This window comes from Mixophyes fleayi, chromosome 5 (assembly GCF_038048845.1).
Source record: "Mixophyes fleayi isolate aMixFle1 chromosome 5, aMixFle1.hap1, whole genome shotgun sequence".
Lineage (NCBI taxonomy): Eukaryota > Metazoa > Chordata > Amphibia > Anura > Limnodynastidae > Mixophyes > Mixophyes fleayi.
Window position 1 is genome coordinate 26,663,207 of NC_134406.1, and position 22,442 is coordinate 26,685,648.

The 22,442-nt window shown below is 39.8% G+C and overlaps 1 protein-coding gene across 2 annotated transcripts in view; it reads left to right on the forward strand.

Annotated features, from left to right (window-relative positions):
• Positions 1-2,916: 2,916 nt before the first annotated feature.
• Positions 2,917-22,442, forward strand: part of RUNDC3B (RUN domain containing 3B) — a 149,654-nt gene continuing 130,128 nt past the window's right edge. The window contains exon 1 of one of the 2 annotated variants that reach the window (XM_075211889.1): positions 2,917-3,550. In XM_075211889.1, the coding sequence (XP_075067990.1) occupies positions 3,456-3,550 (95 nt within the window). In that variant the 5' untranslated portion in view covers positions 2,917-3,455. The remainder of the gene's footprint in view (positions 3,551-22,442) is intronic. The other variant, XM_075211890.1, reaches the window with a different exon arrangement.

Genomic DNA, 22,442 nt, shown 5'->3' on the forward strand with positions numbered 1-22,442 from the left:
AGATCACATGCAGATGGGGAGCTTTATTTAAGAGGTAATAGGTAGGTCCTGCCTTCTTATCTGCAGTTTATGATAAAAAAAAAAGATATTCTATCCTGGAAGCTTCACCCTGTCTACCTCAGTACTCTTCCTAGGGTTCCTCATTGTTCACTAGTATCCATTTCACTATTTCCCTTGTGTTATTTTAACTGTGCACATTCCAATCCTTTACTCTCTCTCTTTCTCTCTCTGTATATATATAGGATTTGGTGTAAAAACTGCACACACAGTATGAATCACAAGGTGGTGCATGACTAGTATAATATAGTAAAATCCATGCAGAAGTCCAACTGGAAGTCAGCACACTCAAATCCAATGTGAATATTTCAGAAATATATACAGCTACTGCATATCTCTACATGTAGCTATCTGGTCAGCTCTACTAATGTATAGATGAATAAATCTCGTTTTTTGCTAACATTTTTATAATAGCAACATCTTCATCAAGTAGCTGGGCAAGGCAGAAGCTCACCACTGTCTGCGCTATATTCTGAGCAGTAACAATGTGCCTCATCAATATAACATTAAGGGGCGTATTCAATTGTTAGCGTTAACGCTAACAAACGCGCGTTCAAAAAATCTTACCATTAACACGGTAATTACTCGCGGAATTTCAGCTCGCCTGAAATTCTGCGAGTAAACTACCGTATTAACGGTTTTCGCGCGCAATATTACCGTATAAACGGTAATATTTTTTGAGCGCTCGTTTTTCAGCGTTAACGCTAACAATTGAATACCGGTATTCAATTGTTCCTCCGGGTGCCGCCGGAACGAGCGCATTAAAACTATTACCGTTTATACGGTAATTACTCGCTCAATTTCAGCTCGCAGCTCCCTGAGCAGCGAGCTGAAATTGAGCGAGTAATTACCGTATGAACGGTAATTACGCGCAATATTACCGTATAAACGGTAATAGCTTTAACGCGCTCGTTCCGGCGGCGCCCGGAGCAACAATTGAATACCCCCCATATGGATGAAAGAGAGCAGGTTTTTATCTTGCAATACAGTGAGAACGTGATCCTTATAGCACAGCACAGAAACTGCTGGACAGCTCCAGTTCTCTTTCAAACATGACTGCACCTGCTGTTGTCAACCCCTCTAGCAGTAGCTTCCTATCTCCTGTTTATCAGATCAGTGAGTCTAGTTCTGTATGTACCGTACTATTTGTATCTTCTCTTGTTTCTTTTTTTGCTGTTTGAACGTAAGAACATCACGTGAACGATTTACTACAAATACAATTTTATTTTTCACTTGGAAGTAGTTTGTAAACTCTTTTAATACTTATTGGGACTTTTTAGTAGGGTACTCACCTTATTCAGTTATATGGATTTTTTTAAAACTACTGCACTATCATACGTTTATGTCTCAGTGCTTTGCAGTGCTCCCTAAAGCGTTGGAGTATTCCAGCGATTCACTTTCACACTAAATACTGTGACGAAAGAATTTACATTGATGTGAGCACTTGTTGTTTATATATTATTTTGTCTTTATTTGATTTATGTGTGGGGATTTTGGTGGGGATTTTTTAACATAACCCTCCCCCTCCCCTATTTTCTCCAGCCACCTCTCCCCTCCATTTTCTGTAGTCCCAAGTGATGCAGCATTGGCCATCTTGTATGAGGGCAGAATTAATGGGCCAGATGGAGGTCTCCAATGGTTGGAAGCATGAAGTGTCAATATAAAACTAAATATTAAATGACATCATCTGGACGGTACATGACTAGCTTTGGAAGCGTATGTTCAGAGAAATTCCTTCAGTAATCGTAGACTGTGAACGATATCTTCTGGTTCCCATGAGTTATCTTTCAGGACTGGAGCGGTTTCCCTGAAAATTTTCTATACAATAAATTATTCTTGGAGAGAATCCAGAGGCGGGAAGTCCAACTTAGGAAAGGATTTGGAATATATGGTTTCAGCAGAGCCACCTGGGAAAACCCGCATAGTCTTTGGGAGTTAAAGCTGAAAATCTACCAGACTCACGTGTACTGTTACATTCATGATCCATTTTGGAAGAAGTACATTGAGTTAAAGTTTAAAGTCACACTTAATACCTATAATTGAAATTAAATTTCTGGGTCCCCCTTCACATAAATACAGAAGAAAAATATATTACATTTTTCCAGCCCCCTCACGCCACGATTTCCATAGCCCCTCTCTCCCTCCGTTTCCTGTTTTAATGTAATTACCTTCTCATCTTCTTAGCTTCTCCACTTCTTGGAGCTTCTTGGCTCCTTTCCACAAACAGCGTCATGATGTCACAACAGCGTCAGGAGGACTGCATAGAGTCTCTCTCTCTCTGTCTGTGTGTGTGTGTTAGTAAATTTAGACTGTAAGCTCCAATGCACGGACTGATGTGAATGAGTTCTCTGTACAGCGCTGCGGAATCAGTGGCTCTATATAAATAAATAGTGATGATGATGATGATAGAGTCAGCACCGCCTTTGTCAACCGCTAAGGACAGCAGCATTGGGAAATAGCACACAGCCAAACTAGCAATGTCTCATTCAGAGACATTGTCAGTGTGGGTGCCCGGTCACAGAGCCGCCCTCCGTAGCCCAGAGCCCTAGGCAGCTGCCTAATGGAGAAGCTGGCCCCTGCATGTCAGTCATGACTATAAGCTGGCACTGGCACTGCCCTGTAGCTGGTGCAAGAGATACAACTGAAACCTTGTGCAAAGCTCACAGATTGCTGTTCTCCTCTGCACAGCTGTTTGTTTATGTACATCTGATAGAGTGCAGGTTAGATCTGTCAGAGCACTCTCTGAGCTGGTGTTGTTGTCTCCAGCACAGCTGACTGTCTCCAGCACAGCTGACTGAGTGCTGCCCGCTCCCTCATAGCTTGGATGCTCCTGACAGGAGGCTGGCAGCTCCCCCATTTCCGGTCCAGTCACATGAGAATCCTGGCTGCACAGAAGCAATCCAGCTGCATGACTAAGAGGAGCAGCAAGCAGCTGCTGCTCTAGTGCTCCCAGGTCTGTGGAAGAGTCACTGTGGGCATTGTCACTGAGGGCATTGTCACTGAGCACCTGCTGCCCTGCAAGTGTCTGCACCTCGTTACTACTGATATATAACAACGCAGTGATTTGGCTGTCAGCCTTAGGACCGCGCACATTGTGTAGATAGCTGCAGTACCCTGACAGAGTAGCACTGATCCCCCTCAGCACATCGCCTGTCTGCTGCTTTGTGTGACTGCACACACACATACACACACACACACACACACACAGCATGCCATGATCACGCCTCATGTGTTGCCTGTGACTAGAGTGAGATCAGCCTAGCCAGAGACTGGGGTAAGACAAGAGGGGGGTGGGGGGGGAGGTGCTGCTGCTGAATGGCAAGGCGAGCAAGCTCATTAGTCAGGACAATAACATCCATATAACTCAGGAGACAAAAGGCTAGCAGTCCTGTCTGGAGATGGCTTCCTTGAACCTAGGACTGAGCCTGTCCAGGAAGAAGAATGTCTCCAGGAATGCAGCAGTGGAGAGGAAAAACCTGATCACAGTCTGCAGGTAACACAACTGTGCATGTAATGTAACACACAAGTTGTCCTGGCTTCAGGTCTGAAAGTATCTATGATTGTGCAGCCTCTATATTGGATAATTCTAAACCAGCCCTCACAGAGGATAGGTGTCTGGATGTGTATATTATATTGTTTGGCATGTGCACCTAGCTCTGCAGTACAGTCTACATGGGAGGTCAGCTATAGGATTCTTAGACAGAACTGTTACCCATTGTTAGTTGTACAGTTACCAGTATGGCATGTAACACAATGCAGCCTTATCATACGGAAAATAAAAGTTTATGTACATACCAAAGCCATCCTAATGACACAGGCTTCTGTTTTTATGCCAATTAAACATCCATTATCATTCTGTTGTATGCACTAACATTCAGTAGGTCTCCGACAATCTAACTGTTAAATGATTTGCTTTGGTGCATTGAGACAATATTTGTAGTATTTCTGTATTTTAAACTGAGCAGTAGATTTGTGGTAAGATGTGATGGTGAAATTTAGTGACACTTCCTTCTGTTCCTGCAATCTATGCTGTATGACTTGCAGAGTCTGCTTGTATTTTTATTGCACAATAGCTATACAGCACCCTATGTTTTCTGGTACTGTACAATGTATGCTTAATGTATACTGTACATCTGTGGTGGGCAACCTGTAGCGTGCCAGCTGGTGTGAAACTACTAGTCTCAGCATGCACTGCCTAAGCCTGCTGTGCCAAATAGACCCATAAAACATATCTTCTGTCACTAAATAATAATACATATTTTGTTTTCCTTCCTGAATGTAACTTGAGCATTTCCACCTGCGCACAAAGCAGACTGTTAGTGTTGTCAGTGAAGCATTTTTTTTTCCATCTTAATTTGGGTGTTACTTTACATGTTTTGATTTATTGTTAAACTATAATATACCATCAATTTCTGACTTAACCGTATCTTTTTACTTTTAACAATTGTTTTATGTCTCAAATGTTTATAATGAGCATGTTTAACTTAGTCCTGTTATCCTGGCCTTAATAATGAGCCTTGTCTGGGACCGATGTGTCAAATTTCCTGTCACATAACAATGAAGCTACTCTAATTGCAGGGAGTCATGGAGAGATACATAGCTCTATATAATTTATCCCAGGGCTAAATTATATAGAGCTATGTATAAAAGAAAATATGATCAGCATTATCAATGTTGGGGATTGGTGCAGAGACAACCTGTCATGTAACCAGCACTTAACAAAAGTTAGTCTGTACAAGGGGGCTGCTTGGAGAAACTTTGCATGTCCGTTCATGTCCCCAAACGACCTGATCATGTTGACAACCTACCTTAAGTGCAAGATGGAGGGAATCACATCATTACCATTTATTTATATAGCGCCACTAATTCCGGAGCGCTGTACAGAGAACTCATTCACATCAGTCCTTGCCCCCATTTGAGCTTAGTCTAAATTTCCTAACACACAGACAGAGAGACTAGGGTACATTTTGATAGCAGCCAATTAACCTACTAGTATGTTTTTGGAGTGTGGGTGGAAACCAGAGCACCCGGAGGAAACCCACGCAAACACTGGGAGAACATACAAACTCCACACAGATAAGGCCATGATCAGGAATCAAACTCATGACCCCAGTGCTGTCAGAGCAGAAGTGCTAACCATTTAGACACCGTGCTGCCCTGACTGGTTCTGGAAGTCAGGAACACTGCTTATGGTATACACTGCCTAGACAATTGTGGAAAACGTTACTGATATGAAAGGGCACAGGTGGTATGATTTTGCTGGTATATGTCAGCACCAGTGCTGGTCTAATGTTGGGCACTCGAAGGGTACTATGCAGATCTATTGGTGTTTGTACTGTATACTGCGCAGCAAACACTGTTCCTTAAACTATTGATGGTTTCAAACCCTTGTCCCTGACGTCTACTATCGCTGCTATGCCACCTGTAAGAATTCACTTCTCAACGTACTGTTGCATAAAATCATTTATATATTTGTTTTAAATTCTGTGAATTGCTTGTCATTTTAACTTTACACAATTTACTAAAGCATTATATTTCGGTGGTAGTTTCAGTGACATATTGCGTAGTAAAGGTGTACGTTTTACCCCATGTATATTTGCAACCAAGGCCTACGTTTGGAAAAACTAAATAGATAAATATTTTAAGCTGTTTGGGAATTGGAAGTGAAGACGGATTCTCTGTGGTAAAAGTTACACCCACCAGTCATTAAACATCAAGTTGAGCATAAAAATGTAAAAAATAAATTTATCATTCCGTGTAAAGATCATTGGCTCGATGTATTCAATAGTCAGAAAATGTGTCCATTAAAGAATTCAGATGTTCAGAAAGCTAGTGATGAAAATAAAGTTTTAGGATTGCCCCTGGTTTCTTCTAAGAAGATGTTCCACAGACTAAAACAATATGAATGTGTAAAGCAGCAATTGAAACAGGACTTAGGCAGATATCTGGAGCATATTGTAAACAAGTAATTTGTAACTTATTAGTATAATATTGGTGCTCTATAAACAATGGATACTAACGTATGGGGTAATATACCCCATATATGTCAATTATAAGTCGCCAAGGAGATACTTGACCATGTAAAGACTCAAGGCTGTAAGCCAGGTACTATTAAACAGATCTCTTAGGTGAATTCAGATATTGTGTTATTCCATATATTACATATATTGACATTACTTGTGTATTATATAATGGTTAAGGATGGTAATGTAAAAATAGGCACAATGAGGGCATGAATATTACATGTTTATGGTTTCAGGAACATAAGCATACGGCATTCATATACACTGGTGTTTGCATGCATTCCTCAACCGCATCCCATTACATTTGCAATGCACTCCCATTGAGAAAATGCAACTTTTTAACTTTGTTGATGTTTGTTGGACGCAATGAAACGGAGCAGGAAATGTTCAGAAATTGCAAATCAAGCTAAAGTCATGTAAAAATATGGACTGTCATTTGGCACAACGATTTTTTATTTCCAAACCTGTTTACATGCACTTTAAGTGTAGATATTTAACACTGCTGTGTGCATAACCTAAGATTGGTCACACAGACCTGTGTCCTCATTTATAATCTGAGTAAATCCCTCCCACTTTATCATTTGTTTGAGACCTATCCCTAGTAAATGTATAAGAATTTACCTTACATGAACACTAAACCCAAAACAAACAAACAAAAATAGAAAAGGCTATCAATAAAATCCCCTAAATAAATAAGTAAAACATTTAGGATCTTATCAAAAAGCTTAGTGAAAAACACTGCAGTCAGCTCCTTGAGTGTGGAATGACTGACAACAGAGGACAATAACTTGCACTCTGCTGCACAGCAAGCATAATTACAATGTCAAACATCTCAAGCTTGGTTATGATATGGAAACTTCATATACAGTATTGCGTGGGTGTGTGTGAAATAAATATATATATATATATATATATATATATATATATATATATTATGCGTTAGAACTAACAACATACTCTGATCGCTCCATTTTTGTATTTTACATCCTTTTTAAACATTACTTCACTCGTGACAACATCAAGTGTTAAACTTCCTGATTTCAGAATAGACATTCCTAACCCATCAGAGTATGTGGATTTTCTGTGAACGCAGAGCAAAAACTGGAGAGAATTTTAAATACATTTTCCTCTAAAGATCATAATTATAACCATATCTTGTGGGTTGGTCTTTGAGGTTCAGGTGCAGTCTGATATAAGTACTATCAGTATGTGAGTTTTCAGTTGTTTTTGCAATAGCGGGGGTTCACCTTCCACCTTGTGTTGGATTTATTTGAAAGTGTTGTGTGTTTTTCATCACCATTATATTTGTAGGATACTTGGTGACCAAGGAATGTGTTATGGCAGCCTCACTATATACTGGGTTATTTTCAAATATATCAACTCCAACCCTCTCTTCCAGCTGGTTATAGCAGCTGTTTAGCAGGTCTAATGGCCAGAAAGTTATTTACACCATTGAAATTTTTTGAGAATGTTTTGTTTTTGTTTTTTTCTCAATTCTTATCCCATTTGTTAATAATTTTTATTATTATTATTATTATTATTATTATTATTATTATTATCTTTTGTCTTCTGGTTTACAAATAACATTTGAATTTATTTTCTGCTTCCCTGAAGGTTTGGTATTTTGCATAGTGTAGCAACATTATTTAAACAAAATAATAAATTGCCCTCTTACTGGCAGGTTTTGTTGTGTAGAATAGGGACGCTAGGGATGTAAGAGACTAAACTAAGTTTTCTCTCATGTTTCCTTTTTAAGGACAGCTTGAAGTACTAGGGGTAGATTTATCAAATCTAAAATAGGAAAAGTGGAGATGATGTTGCCCATAGCAACCAATCAGATTCTAGCTATCATTTTATAGAATGTACTAAATAAATGATAGCTAGAACCTGATTGGTTGCTACGGGCAACCACTCCACTTTTTTTTTAAGGTTTGATAAATCTACCCCCTAGAACTTGTAAGGGTTGAGCACCTACATTGCTGTAAATGATGGATTCTGGCTATCACAGATATTGAATGTTAGAGGTTTAAAACAAGGAGCTGATCACTGTGATGACTAAAACCACAGGGTCTCTAACGTTTTCACTTGCCTATTATATTTTATAACTACTGAAAACTATTGGAACAACTTATTCTATTTTTTTCCATTTTTTTATTATATAAATATATATTTAGGTTTATAAGCCAAAAATAAAATATCTGTGCAGTGGAGCAATGTAATGTTGATGTACTTTAAGCCAAGCATTTTGTAATTTCTCATTTTAGGTGCAAACGGTCAAGAAAATATTTCCTTTTCATTTAAAATATATATGATATTACCCATTGAAAGCTTGTTTTGGTAAAATGTCTTAGGATTAGCTGATCTTGAAGAGTTCCCAGCTGTATGTATTATGCTCAATACCTGACACTCTTTAAAATAAAGTGGGACTGTACGGTAGATATGATCGGGATAAATATACTAAACTATTGCTGGAAAATCCATTTGTACAAGTCAATATTCCTGTGGAGTTAAAATCCTGGTTTGATGTAACACGATCAATTCTTGTGTTTAACCTTTTATGTTTTGTACGGCCATTTACAAAAGTGCAAATATTCTAGTCATGCCTGTTTTCCATGAATATATTGTTTACAGTGAAGTTATGAATGCAAAAGCTTGAATGGCAGATTATGGTGTTCCTTGCTAAAGGTAGATTAGGCACATTGCATGTCAGTATCTCGGCAGGCAAAAAAAAAAAAAGATTTAATTTTGTGCGACTAGATTATTTAAATTCACTGCAAGGGATGGAGAGAGCATTTAGGAGGCTGTTTCCATTTTCACACTGGTCCACTCAGAATCTCTGTGTGCAAAAAAAAGCCTGGAATTGGATGTGTCATCATCGGGAGACATCCTGACACAAATGAGACACCATTACCATCTACCAAGTGTTAAAAAAACATTTATATCATTTCTAAAAACATTCGGGCACAAAAAGGTGCCATATGTCATAAAGACTGCGCGATGTTCACTCACTATTGTGATTCATTTAGGACATTAGTCAGGGTAAACTTGTTGTGTTTTAGGAGAAAAATGGAACAGTTGAAATGAATGGAGTTGTAGTAAGCTTGACTTTGACGTGGCGTTTTCTTGCTTTTCAACATCTGCATTTCCATTCAGGCCCGCAATTCAGCAAAAGTAAACATGGACTGTTTTTTATTTGGCGGGGGGCAGTTCCCAAATACAGGAATTGGGGTGTGTATTTATTAGTGCTCTAGGTGATTAATAAGGTGCATTTGGACTCTTGTAAATTACTATAGTATATATTTTCTCAAACCATGATTGCGTCTACAAATTAGGTAGATGACTAATGAAACTATAATGAATATAAAACCCTCGTTTACAAAGGATTTCCATAAAACGTCTGAATGTTTATACGTGAGTCACGCTCCTAAATTCACTGGGGCCTTAAAACCTTTAGCGCCAATGGCTTTTTGTGCTGAGTATTTCAATGCCCAATGTTTATATGTGAAATGACACTAATGAGGGTTGTATTCCTGTACCAAATGAAATAAAATACATTCTTATAGGAACCATTTGTACACATCAAGTGTAGATGAGCTGTTGGATGCATTTTATATATTATAATCAATGATTCGTGGCAAGTATCTCAATGTTATAAGCTCTTGTGAAACATGTCTGTAATCTAATAACATATAATATTATATATCCACTTTTGCATAGCACACTCTTTATCCTGCACATCCACCACCTTTAGACTTACCTGAAAAGATTTCAACTGCTGATAATAATCTGGGGTCCTGGTGCTACAGTTTCTTGCGCCCCTGCATGGTCTAGGAGGAATCCTAGGTGGGGTGCGATCCCAAGGTCCAATATGAAGCTGATAGTCCGCACGTTCATTTTGCCTACCCTTTAATGTGGCTCATCCGGGCTCCCCATGAGCTACCATCACTGGGCCCCTGATTAAAGCTGCACTACCACCCAGCCATGTTTACTAGAGGTCCTCTGTCCCTTACACAGTTGCAGCTGAAAACTATGGACACATGGTGAGAGTGATGACAAGCTGCAATTGGGGCAGAGCCCCAGGAATAATGGTGCCCCAGGGCACCAGCAAGTGGGCAGGACACTTTGGTTACAAAAACAGTTTATAAGCAGCCTTAAACGGAATGGCGACCTTCATCTTTCGCTCCAACTTGTAGATTTAAGGAAATGAGTCGTGTATGGAAATGTTTTATATGAGCACGTTATGTTCTTAAATAAACTGGTGAACTTCATCTATTTATAGCCTGTCTGAGGCATGAGAAGATATTCGGTGACACATCAGAGATATTTCAGGGAAAATGTTAGATAAAATAATAAACTCCAACCACTTGGCGTTGAGAATTTGTTACAATTTCTGCAACATTGGTGATTTGTTTTTTTCCCCCTTTGGCAAACTAGCTAAACTATCTTCTTGGACGCCACATGTTCCGATTTTGCAATCTGTCAGACACAGATATAGAGAGCCTTATTTTCTTGAAATCTTCTAGTGCTAAGATGGTTTTGATCAAGTAAGATAAAAAAACAAAACAAAAAAACGGTGATTCATAAGATACTATGAGCAAGCACGTTGCTAAAAATTGGCTTGGTGTTTAAAAAATAAATAGGGGTATTTATAAAAAAAAATTGGACATGGAAGACAGAATTGTTTTTGGACCTAAGGCTAGAATTTAATAAATATGAAGACTCTGGAAGAAGGGCATCCAATTTTAGTGGTAGCTAAGTTTAGCTGTTATTAACATGTCTTGTGTATTGATCAACATAATTTAGTTTAGATGTCGTTCTTGCTACTAAGGTATTGGCAGCAAATTTTTATTTTTTTTTAAGAGTCCTCACAAGTCTGCATTATCAATGCAGAGAAAGCCATATCACATAATAATATGAGCAGCATTAAAGTATTGATCTTGTTCTTTGAAAAACCCTTAATTTATTTTTATTTTATTTTTTTAAAAGTATTGATGTTGCAGTAGATTGACATTACAATCTAATCGCAGACTAACCTGCTACACATATAGTTTGAATGCACTGTGCTCACTCGGAGCCACTAGGAAGTCACTTGAAAGAGGGAAAATTACTCTGGTCAGGAAAATGTCACTCCTTTGGGGGTCACTTGTTGCCAATTTCGGTTATAGGTTATTAAAAAAGATAATCTTAGAATTATTAGAATATATATAAAAAAAAATAATCAGGTTTTCAGAACTTTATTGATTCTGGGTCTCTGTATAAAAGATTCATTACTATGTGCAATTTATTGGCATCTTTTTAAAAGTAGTTAGAAATAATTAGATTGCAAGCAGGTGATTTTCCTTCGATTTGGATCTGAACTCATCTGTCCGTAGCGGTGGAGCACTGCGTGTAGTGGACTGCCGGTGTGTTGTTAAGGACCTGTGGTCCGTAGGGGATGGGTGTGATGTTCCGAGCATGGTCTGTACAGATGGGTAGTTAGTGCCTGGTTTTTCAGTGTTGAGGGTTTGAGAGGTAATAGTGTGAGTCAAGAAACGAGTGCTATTAAGGTTAAACATCCGGTGTAAAACAAGATGGTGTTTAAGAATTTTGTTGAGAGGTGAAATGCATGTATTGTGGTATTGATACTGTCACATGTAAGTGGTTGGGGCAGTAGGACAGGTGGGAGTGGAGGTGTTAGATAGGGGTGAAGAGGAAGGGGGGGGGATCTAAGGGTGAGGTAACAGGAAGAGATAGACTGTGGGGGTTTCTTTTGGAGGATGTGAGGGGTGGGTTTGTGATATACTGGTAGGTAGGGTAAGATATGTGCTGTAATTAGGTTGTTAGGGCAGATAATTGGGGTAAGGAGAAATCCAGTAATGTAGGTGGTGAAAAGTGTGAGTTTATTAGAACTAGATGGAATTAATGTAGTATAGGACAGGGTGAGAATGGTTAGAAGTGGGTGAGAATGTCCGTTTTGTGATTTGGAATTAAGTGAAGTATGTTACAGGCATAAAAAATAAAATCCATGGAAGGAAGGATTAGTGAAACAGTAGATATAAAGGTAAGACAGTAAATAACAATCATCCTCCAGTATCACCTCTACGCTGATGATACACAAATCTATATCTCTTCCCCTGACCTCTCCTTCTGTACTATCCCCTGTTAGACTGAAAGACATTTGGTTTCTCCACATGGATGTCCCAACGCTACCTAAAGCTCAACATATCCAAAACAGAGCTTCCCTTATGCCCTCTAATCTCCCTCACTGTCGGAAACGCCAGATTTCCTGAGTCTCCTAAGCCTACTGTCTTGGTGTCACACTTGACTCCCCCCCTCTGCTTTATTTCTCACATCCAGACTCTCTCCCAGTCCTTTCGACTTCACCTTAAAAAAAATATGCCCTTTTCTTCCTCAACATGCTACCAAAACTCTTGTTTATTCTCTCATCCTCTCCCGTCTTGACTATTGCAACCTCCTGCTATCTGGCATTCCTGACACCCATATATCCACATTTCAATCCATCCTAAATGCTGCTGCAAGACTGATCTTCCTCTTTCACTGCTCCACATCTGCTGCACCACTTTGCAAATCCCTACACTGGTTTCCTGTGTCCTCCAGAATCAAATTCAAATTACTCACCCTTACCTATAAAGCCCTCAACAACACCACCCCTTCATACATCTCAAATCTCATATCAAAATACTCTCCCTCTCGCCCTTTTAGATCTACCTCTGACCTGTGCCTTGCCTCATTTCCGGTAACCACCTTTCACCCGCGCTTAATCAGGCTTTATCACCGCCTTCAAATCTTTAGATGTTCTCTGAAAACCCACCTCTTTTTTTAAAGCTTACCTTATCACTGATGATACTACTTACACTAATACTCCCTCATAGCTGTCTCAATCTCTGCTAAGTCACACTCGCTCCAATGTAAGCTCTCTAATGAGCAGGGTCCTCCATACCCTTTGTTTTCATGTCTGCATTTATTTTGTATGTCCTTGTTTTATGTATGCCCTGTGATCCCGACTTTATGGCACTGCAGAACACTGTGGTGACTTACAAATCTACAATATTAATAATAATAATAATAATAATAATAATAAGAATAATAATAGATCTAGGAATTAGTTATTCAACATAGATAGGTGGATAAATAGATAAGTAAATCATTAAATTCCACACTGGAGTGTAGTTAGGTCCCGAATACGCTTCACCACTATGTGTGGCTTCCTCAATGGCTTCTGTGTCCATTCTGTTTCCTCTATACTTAATATTATTAGAAAGTTTATGGCTTATGGCGTTGTAGCCAACCTCCCTGGACATGGCCACAAGAGAAAACATGATTGAATGTTGCAGCGCAGGATTTTTCAAATGGAGGAGAAAACATCTCTATCAACTGCCAAAAAGATTCATGCGGACCTTAAGGCACAAGGTACAACCATTTTAAGACACACCATCCACCTCCAACTCAATGAAAAGGGTTATTTGCTAATAGGGCCCCATTGCTGGGAGAAAGTAGGCCCTACTGGAATTTGCCAAAACACACTTGAACAAGCCAAATTCCTTCTGGGAAAATGTCCTGTGGACAGATGAGACCAAATTCTAGCTTTTTGGAAAAGTACATCGGGCCTCATTCATTAAGGTAAGTTAAACAAGTAAGGCAAAAACCATGTTGCATTGGAGGGGGTGGTAAATTTATAATGTGATGGCAGATTTATAGTTGGGTAGGACATGTCCTAGATCAACTTTAAATTTCAGTGCACAAATAAGCTATCAAGTATAAAATAAATGCAAAACAATAAACTCATGTGCACCCCTTGCATTGCCACATGGTTTTGTCCAGAAAACTTGAGTAAGAAAACTTACTCAATTTTTTGCTTATCTTTCCTTAATGAATCAAGCCCATCATCCCTCTGTTTACAGAAAGCAAAGTGAAGGTTCCAAAGAAAAGAACATCTCTACAATCAAACATGGAGGAGGTTTAATGATTTTTGGGGGATTGCTGTGCTGCATCTGCCACTGGGTGCCTTGAACATTTGAATGGCATCATGAAATCTGGAGGTTTTTCAGTCCATTTTGGAGCGCAATGATGAACCCAGAATGCTGGGTCACCGTCGAAGTTCATGGGTCTTCCAGCAGGACATACACCCAAAACAACTTCAAAAAGCACACAGGAAGGGTTCAAGACAAGAAGCTGGATGGTTCTAAAGCGGCCAGGATTGAGTTTAGATCTAAATTTCATACATCACCTGTTGAGAGATCTGGGAGTAAATGTATCAATGTCCGGATTCTTCAACTCCGGCGAGATCAGCGCCTTCAGCGCTTAAATTTAAAGTGGCGCTGCCTTGTAAAGGGAAGTTTCCCTTTACAAGGCAGCGCCGCTTTAAATTTAAGCGCTGAAAACGCTGATCTCGCCGGAGTTGAAGAATCCGGACATTGATACATTTACCCCCTGAAAACAGCAGTTGGCTGAAGGTGACCTTCAAATCTGGGAGAACTGGAGCAGAGACAAGTAGACGGAACCGCTAGTAGAGAAGTGCAGGAAGCTCATCCATGGATATAGGTTGATTGTTCTATAACAACTGTTGTGCTGCTACATATTAAGCCCTAAGGTGTCTATAATTTTGTCGGTGACATTTTTTTTTTCATTTTCTGATTAAAAAGGATATACAGTATTAAACTCAGAATCAAAAACAAAGGTTCTGTAATATTAACAGAGAAATAATCGGGGGGAGACCAAATAATGTTTTAGGGAAATTGTGAGTTATTTGAAAAAATGTGCAGGGGTGCCAGTATTGTTTACGACTGTATGTTTGTATTTTTATAGATTTATTGTATCCCAATGTCCAGTTGTAAATTAATTCCTAACCATCTAATACCTCTATGTGATATGAGGATGTGTACAGGTTTTTTTAAAAAATGTTTCCATCATACACTTGACTCCAGCAAATAACCTAAATTTAGAGTTGTATATGCATCACAATAGAGATGACCATTTGTAGCAACTAATCTCTCTAGAGCTTCACTCGGACCCATACACCTGTAGTACAGGTCCTGTACCGAGGTACTCACTCAATGGTATCTCCACCCAAACCCCTATCTAATCAATCTACTGAATTATCTCAATTTCACTTTCCTTCCACCTTTACTTATCACACATTGTTTTATCCATTTTATCTCATTGAAAGCATTCTAAATTCTGAGTTCCAGGGACTACACTTAAGGGAGGAATAGTTCAATTATTTTTTTAATTGGGATAGTTTCTTTTAGTCTCTTGAAGTATACTGCTGCTAATCTATTGGAGTCTGAGTCACGCCACCAAATCTAAAATAAAAGCTGCTCCAAGACAGAAAGTTAGAAGCACTTCTGTTTTTGTGTTTTTATTGCTTTTTAATAACATCTTGTAATAATGCCCTTCATTAGTATACAGTATTTACTAGCAAACCAAATTATGACCACCGCCACCACCCACAACATGCATAAACCTTCCTTTTGAAAGACCCTTCCTTCACAAACTGCACAGTCTGGCTTGTGCCAGCAAGTGGTGGGGTAGAACATACAGGGGTAAGGTGGCCTCTAAGTGGACAACCTCTTTAACCTTTATACTGATCAAGCTGTAAAGAAAAACCTGAGTCTAGATGTTTGGCTGTATCATGCCGAAAGGAGGGGAAGCTTAAACAGTCTAAATGCCTTAATGAAAAAAACCTTTCCTATGCTAAATCGAATGGTTACAGAAACCAGGAGCTGCAAGGTGCTCTGCACACCAAACACTAAGAAATAATCTACGAAATTAAGCAGTGCTAATTGATTATTGGGACCAGTCGATAGAACTGTATTGAGAGTGGATTAAAATGTAATATATATAAAATAGCAACAGTTACTTAAAAGGATAACAAATCTATCAATTAAGTATTAAAAAAGTATAAATTCACTATGCAATAGACAATAATTATATAAAACATATGAAGTCATTAAATGAATGGTGTAGATGGGTAGAAACACAAAATCATAATTGCTACTGCTATGTTTACACAAATTGTGATTGGTATTCTAGGCCATATCTTCAGAAATAGGAGCAGATTAAAGATATCATACACTCGCTACATCCTATACTCTTCCTAGGATTCCTTATTGTTTATTCGCATCCTTGCACATTTTCCTAGTGCTATTTAGTCCAGATCTACTCCAGTCTTTCATTACTCAGATTAAATCAATTTTTTTGTGTGTGTATTCTGTTTTTATTGAAGAATAGGGGGGGTTCTTCCAGCTGATGAAACATAGTACAAGACTAAAGTCACTTAAGTACATCGCAGTCCATCAACCAATAGTAAATGAACAAGCTGTAAAGCCAAACCATACACGGCAGACAGGAAGTAGAGAAAGTGAGTGGGAAGGAGCGAGAAGAAGAGTGTGTGGGGGAGCGGGTGAGGAAAGGGGGATGCGTGGACTCCTCACAATAGTATAGCAGCCTTTCGAGGGAGGGAACGCCAAATGGTAATGCATACAGTATGCCTGTCCACCAGAGTGTCCACCCAGACGGTCCCCCAGGGACAAGCACCTATCCACAATCCATGAGGAAGCCGTAAGCCACATTGTCATATATTAAGTTAATTTCTTTTGGTTAGATAAGGTGATGCAATACATGAGCCTATAAAGATCTATCTGGCTAAACCACTCCCACACGCCAGGAGAAGCAAGGGCCCGCCAATGAACTGGAGTGACCGCTGTCTCAGCATTGGCAAAGTAAAGTTTTTTTTTATATTGGGAAATGGGAACGTCTAGGAGGTTGAACAGCCAGAAATCAGGGCCATAATTTCCTCTGCGACTGCTCTCGCCTTATGCCAAAATAGTGCTGTTAGAAGGCATGACCACCAAATGTGAAGGGGGATCCTGTCTATGAACCACATCTCCAGCACGGCACCGAAACATCTGGGTGAATCTTACATAGTTGGGAGAGACATCTGTACCAGTGAGTGAGAACCTTGTACTACGTCTCCACAACAGAAAGGAATGCTCTAGGTGTAACAACAGTGTACTGGAATGCTCTAGGCTAATATTGGTCAGAGGTAGGCCTCCCAAGTTCTCTGTCCCATGCATCGGCATAGCCAGGTAAGGTGGGGCAAAGGTTTGCAATGAGTAAAATGGTATATGGTAGAAATAGTGTGTTTTGATTCTGTGAAGACGCAGGAAAGCAAACCCAGACAGGATCCTACTCGATCCCTCCATAACAGCTTTTGACTGAAGATAATGTCTGTCCTGCACGTACCAGAACTCTGATAGAAGTAGACCCAGTCTTTCTTGTAGGAGAGAGAAGGTGCATACTTGTCGCTGGCCACCAGCTAACCACTCCTAAGCACCTTATCAGCAGACCATGCCTTGAAAGCTCCTAGGGGTACATGTATTAAATATCGCTTTCTGCAAGTCGCCGTAAATCGGCGACTTTAAATTTCCCCAGCAAATTCGCCGATTTCCAGTGACTTGTACAAATCGGTGCTTCATACATATATATATCACCTAGTGTCAGTCAGAGGTGGGTTTGCAGTCATTGGGAAACAGTGGAGATAAAGTAAATTTCAAAGTTCGCAGCCTGGCCCAGCATTGAAGTGTGGGGTCGATAGTGGGTTGCGAGAAATGTGAACATTTGGGCACCCAAAGAATTATGGTAGTAGGAGTGCCCATCGCCTGATCCTCAATATTAAACCACTGCTTGGAAGGCGCTGCCCTAGTCCATTCCATGACCCTCTTCAGGAGAATAGCTTGATAGTATTTATCGAAGAGGGGTAACTGAAGGGCCTCCTGTGTCTTCCGCCTATATAAAATATCATGGTAAAACTTGGGGGGCTTATCAGTCCATACAAATTCGCAGACCGGCTTTTGAAGATCGAGGAAATACCTGGGGGGATGTGAATTGGGAGGGTTTGGAGTGGATATAACATCTTCGGTAAAAGGATCATTTTAATTATATTAATTCTCTCCAGATAATGGAGAGCTGAAAGAACGGCAGTGAAAAATTTCTGCTCGAAACCTGGGAACCGGAGGGGGAAATTGATTCTATACAAGGTAAAGGTCCCTGGGGAGCAAATAAATACTTAATCTGAGAGGGGTTCCCTGGTGAGGGGAAAGGAACCTCAGAGACCCTATAAGAGATGTGGCGGGATTGAAGGATTCAGAACCTAAGATTTTAGTAGAGTTAATTTTGAAGTTGGACAGTGTGCCAAGCTTCTCAAACTCAAGCATTAAATTAGGCAATGAAATCGTAGGGTTTGTAATCTAGGGTTTGCCAGCAAGACGTCCACAAACAGGGCTAATTTGTGAATTTTGCGAAAAGTATTAAGCGCAGGGAGGGGTCCTTATTGTCTTTAGGGATGATTGTCATGTGGGCTTTGAGGGATTGCCGGGAGAAGCTGGATTTGTCGGAAATCTTATTTAAGGCCCCCAGAAGCAGGGTTGGCCAAACATATTATAATAGCCAATCGTGTACCCATTAGGCCCAGGGCTTTTGCCAGTCGGCGTGGAGGAAATGGCCTGTTCTAGTTCTTTTAGGGTGAAAGGTTGGTCCAGCGTCTCCCTGACAGACTCAGTAACCTTGTGGGAATTGCATATCTGGAGGTAATCACTAATCTGTTCCCGTTTAGAGGCAGGGGTCACTAGGGCGGGGGATCCCACAATATTATATAACCGGGAGTAGAAGGTATGAAACACTGAAGCTATCTCACAAGTCAAATGGCTTTCCTTCTCACTAGCATCTTTTACAGAATGGATGAAAGAGGCAGCTCATTGGACGCCCGAGCTAACAGCTTCCCCGGTTTGTTCCCCCGCATTGGAATTATGTGTGTGCAATGATCAAAGGCCAATTTTATAAAATCCACCTTATAACCATGCTAAAGTTACTGTATCAAAACTGTATTTACTATAGAAAACGCACAAAGTACAGATATAGACGTATAAAACAAAATCCTTTACTTAAACCGTAATGTTACAACATATATCTTCAATAACAATCTTGCACACATATAAAACAGTTCAACATGGATGATAAAATATCTGTGTGTAGGTACAATAACTTCCATTATTAATCTCTTTCTGTGTCACCCATACGTTTTCTTTCTTCATGTGTATTTGTCCTTCTATGTAACATTCCCATATGTAGCATTCTTTCCATTATCAATCCCAGTGTCCCCCTCAAATCCACCATCAAAAAGGGGAAGGGACAGGGGAGAAGAGGAGGAAGATACTTGTTAACTATAGTGTTAGCGCCGTATCCTGAGAGAGTGACCGGAACACCAGGCCTGGGCTTTATAAAGCAAAGTCCAGAAGTCCAATTATCCACTGTGTTTGTGCCTGGTTACACAATAGAATTGTGGCAGCGCATTCACTGGTCAAATGCGCACTGTGCTGGCACATATGCAAACCATGTGCGACACCAACAATGGCGCAGGTCATCGAGGATTATCGTGTAACCTTGTAAATATTTACCCACAACCCACCTACAATGACCTCTTCACGGGGCATGTAGTGTAGCTCATTTTACAGACTACTAGACAAATCTATGGATATAAGAAGCAGACCAGCTCTATGTTCCCGGTCATTAATACCATACTTGCCTGCTCTTTAAACAACTTCTCCGGGAGATCCTGGAGTAGAAGTCATGTGACGGGGTGGGAGGGGGCGTGGCGACACCAATGCGTCACCGTAGCCCTGCCCCCTGGTTAGGAAAAGCCAAAATTCACGGCATATCATAGCAGGGGGCGTGGCTTAGTGACACAAAATCACGTCATTAGACTCCACCTCATCACCTCCGGTTATACGCCTACTCTTCGGAATTCGTGAGCCTCCTGGAAATTCCGGGAGTGTAGGCAAGTATGATTAATACCAATAGAATACTAATTATATTATATAATCTATATCAGTTGGCAACAAAATACTATATATAAGTGTAGCACTGGCGACATGAGGAGGCCGCACATGCGCTTTAGATTCCTCCCCTGCAGGCAGAGAACAGCATCTCCCAGCATGCAGTGGGGAAGAGAAGCTGGTGAAGAAGTCGTCAAAAAACACAAACCGCAGTTGAAGATTCTAGTGTGATAAGTACCAATGTTTCTTATATTGTTCATACGATTGGACTGAGCCATGTTATTAGCCAGGAAGGAAACGGGTGGGGAGGCCTGAAGAATATTCTATTATGCACTTTTGGTGGACTGAAATATAATAATAATAAGGGTGAAGTGCAGGGACAGTCAGCTAGGGGAAAGAGACTGAGTTTAAACCGTGAGAAACTGCACTAACTTTGGCATTATCTGTGAGAGAGACATATAACTGCATGGCGAGAAGCTAGATTTCATTAAAGTGTCTTTATGCTTACACCTAAGAGGAATAGAGAGCACAGCGTGGTTGTACATTGTGTTTTGCAATTGTGTGGAATTGGAATAACAGACAAGGAAGCGTGGGTTGTCAAATTGCCTGGAAGAAGAAAGTAACTGTTCATTGGAAGAGCGTAATATTGTATATTTCCACTGTGTAGAGACTGCATACCCATATACCTCTGCTTAATATCCAAACAAACTTGTATGCTATGTGTTTACAAATTTAAAGCAGCTGTCTTAGAGTTTAGTGTATATTGTTATTGATAGTTATTGTTGTTTGAGAGATATTGAAAGATAGTTATTATAAGGTACAGAGGTACCTCTTGGGTACATCAGGCTAGTGAGAACTGTGTAGATTATATATGAATTACTAATAGGTATTGTTTCAAATTATCTGTGATGATTTGTTTGAACCAAAGTAATCTATTTTTGAGTTAAAATCTACTTAAAAAAACGAAAAAAAAGCCTACAGTACTTAGACCAAGGTGGAGGCTCTGCGAGAAACTGAACACAAGGTAAAGAGTCCATTTGCAGACAGGACACACAAAGACTAGTGCACACACCCTAGCCGATGAAAAGGAGGTGTTACATATATATGTCCCAAGAAAATGAAAGGGGCAGCTTATCCAAATGGTAGAACTAGATACTTGTAGAATAAACTCCACATATAATTTACTGCTTATCCATGTCCGGTGGAAAATTGTTAAGAATTAAAGAAGCATGGAAAGTCCAGCTGGAAAATTGTTGATAATTGTAGAATCCCGTGAAATTTGGTCAGAAACGCATTAATAATCTTGCTTGATTATGGAAAATATATATTTCACAGCTTGATATTAAAGAGCCACAGGAGAAATGGCTTCTATGGGGAAATCACTAAGTTAGTAAAATGTATATAGTAAGTGGTAATGCAGCTTTAAGACAATGATGGAGAAATAGCGGAATACAGAAACCTGTGTACATGTGACATTCAGTTTTAATGTAACCAGGAAAATTCTTATTGAGGCTTTAAAAAAAGCTGCACTCAAGATCTTCAACAATAGGATTATGAATCAAAGAAGAGGAAACAGAAAAGTCCCATATTCATACATTCCTAGTGAATCCATTCCATAGTACAATGTATATACTGGGTGGTAGTGCACTTTTAGGAGATGATCTTAGCTGACTGCTGAATAATGTTTATATTTCCAGGTGTCGCACTGGAGTAGTGCATGAATATGTGAGATTGGCTGAGCTGTATCATGAGTGGGTTTACGGATGTTTGTGTAGTGCCAGTCAGCTTTTATAAGCTCTAAACAAATAAACCTTCATCTCACAGGTAAGATGCAGAGAGAGGCACAACATGCAGTCTGTTACTCTGCCAACATAATCTTTCTCCTGCTGAAATGTGCCATAGTAAAACACATAATATTGTCAGGATGTTCATCTTAACTTAGATCTGAAGAACGGAGGAGGGTGTGTGTGTGTGTGTTGCTCTGTGTGTTGAATATGGATTGTATGGGGATGCGTTGTATTTGATTATAACTTTTTTCATCTTTTCCCAGCTGCTGGAAGAATACAGCAAGGTATACAGCAAATAAGTATAGTACATGTCATTAACGTTTTCTGAAATACTTATTTTACTCATATTTGCCTACTCTCCCGGAATTCCCGGGAGGCTCCCGAATTTCAGGGACTCCTGGAAGAGTAGACAAAGCTGCCGCATTTGCCGAAATTCACGGCAGTGAATGGGTGGGGGGCTTAATCGTGTCATTAAGTTCCGCCCCCTCCATTGCCGTGAATTTTGGCTTTTTATAGTGGGGGCGAGGAGAAATCTTAAAAGTTGGCATATATGATTTTACTTTAGGTGCACCAATAACTTACTGCAGCAAGGCGTGTTGATTGTTTCACTTGGTAAGCTCTCTGTTTTGGAAATGTCTCATTCACTGTTACCTGTAGCAGCCCAGGTAGGATAAGTTAACTCAGGCTGTCTATACCCATCTTTGTACAATGAGATGAGAGTCAGCAAGATTTTAATAAATGTT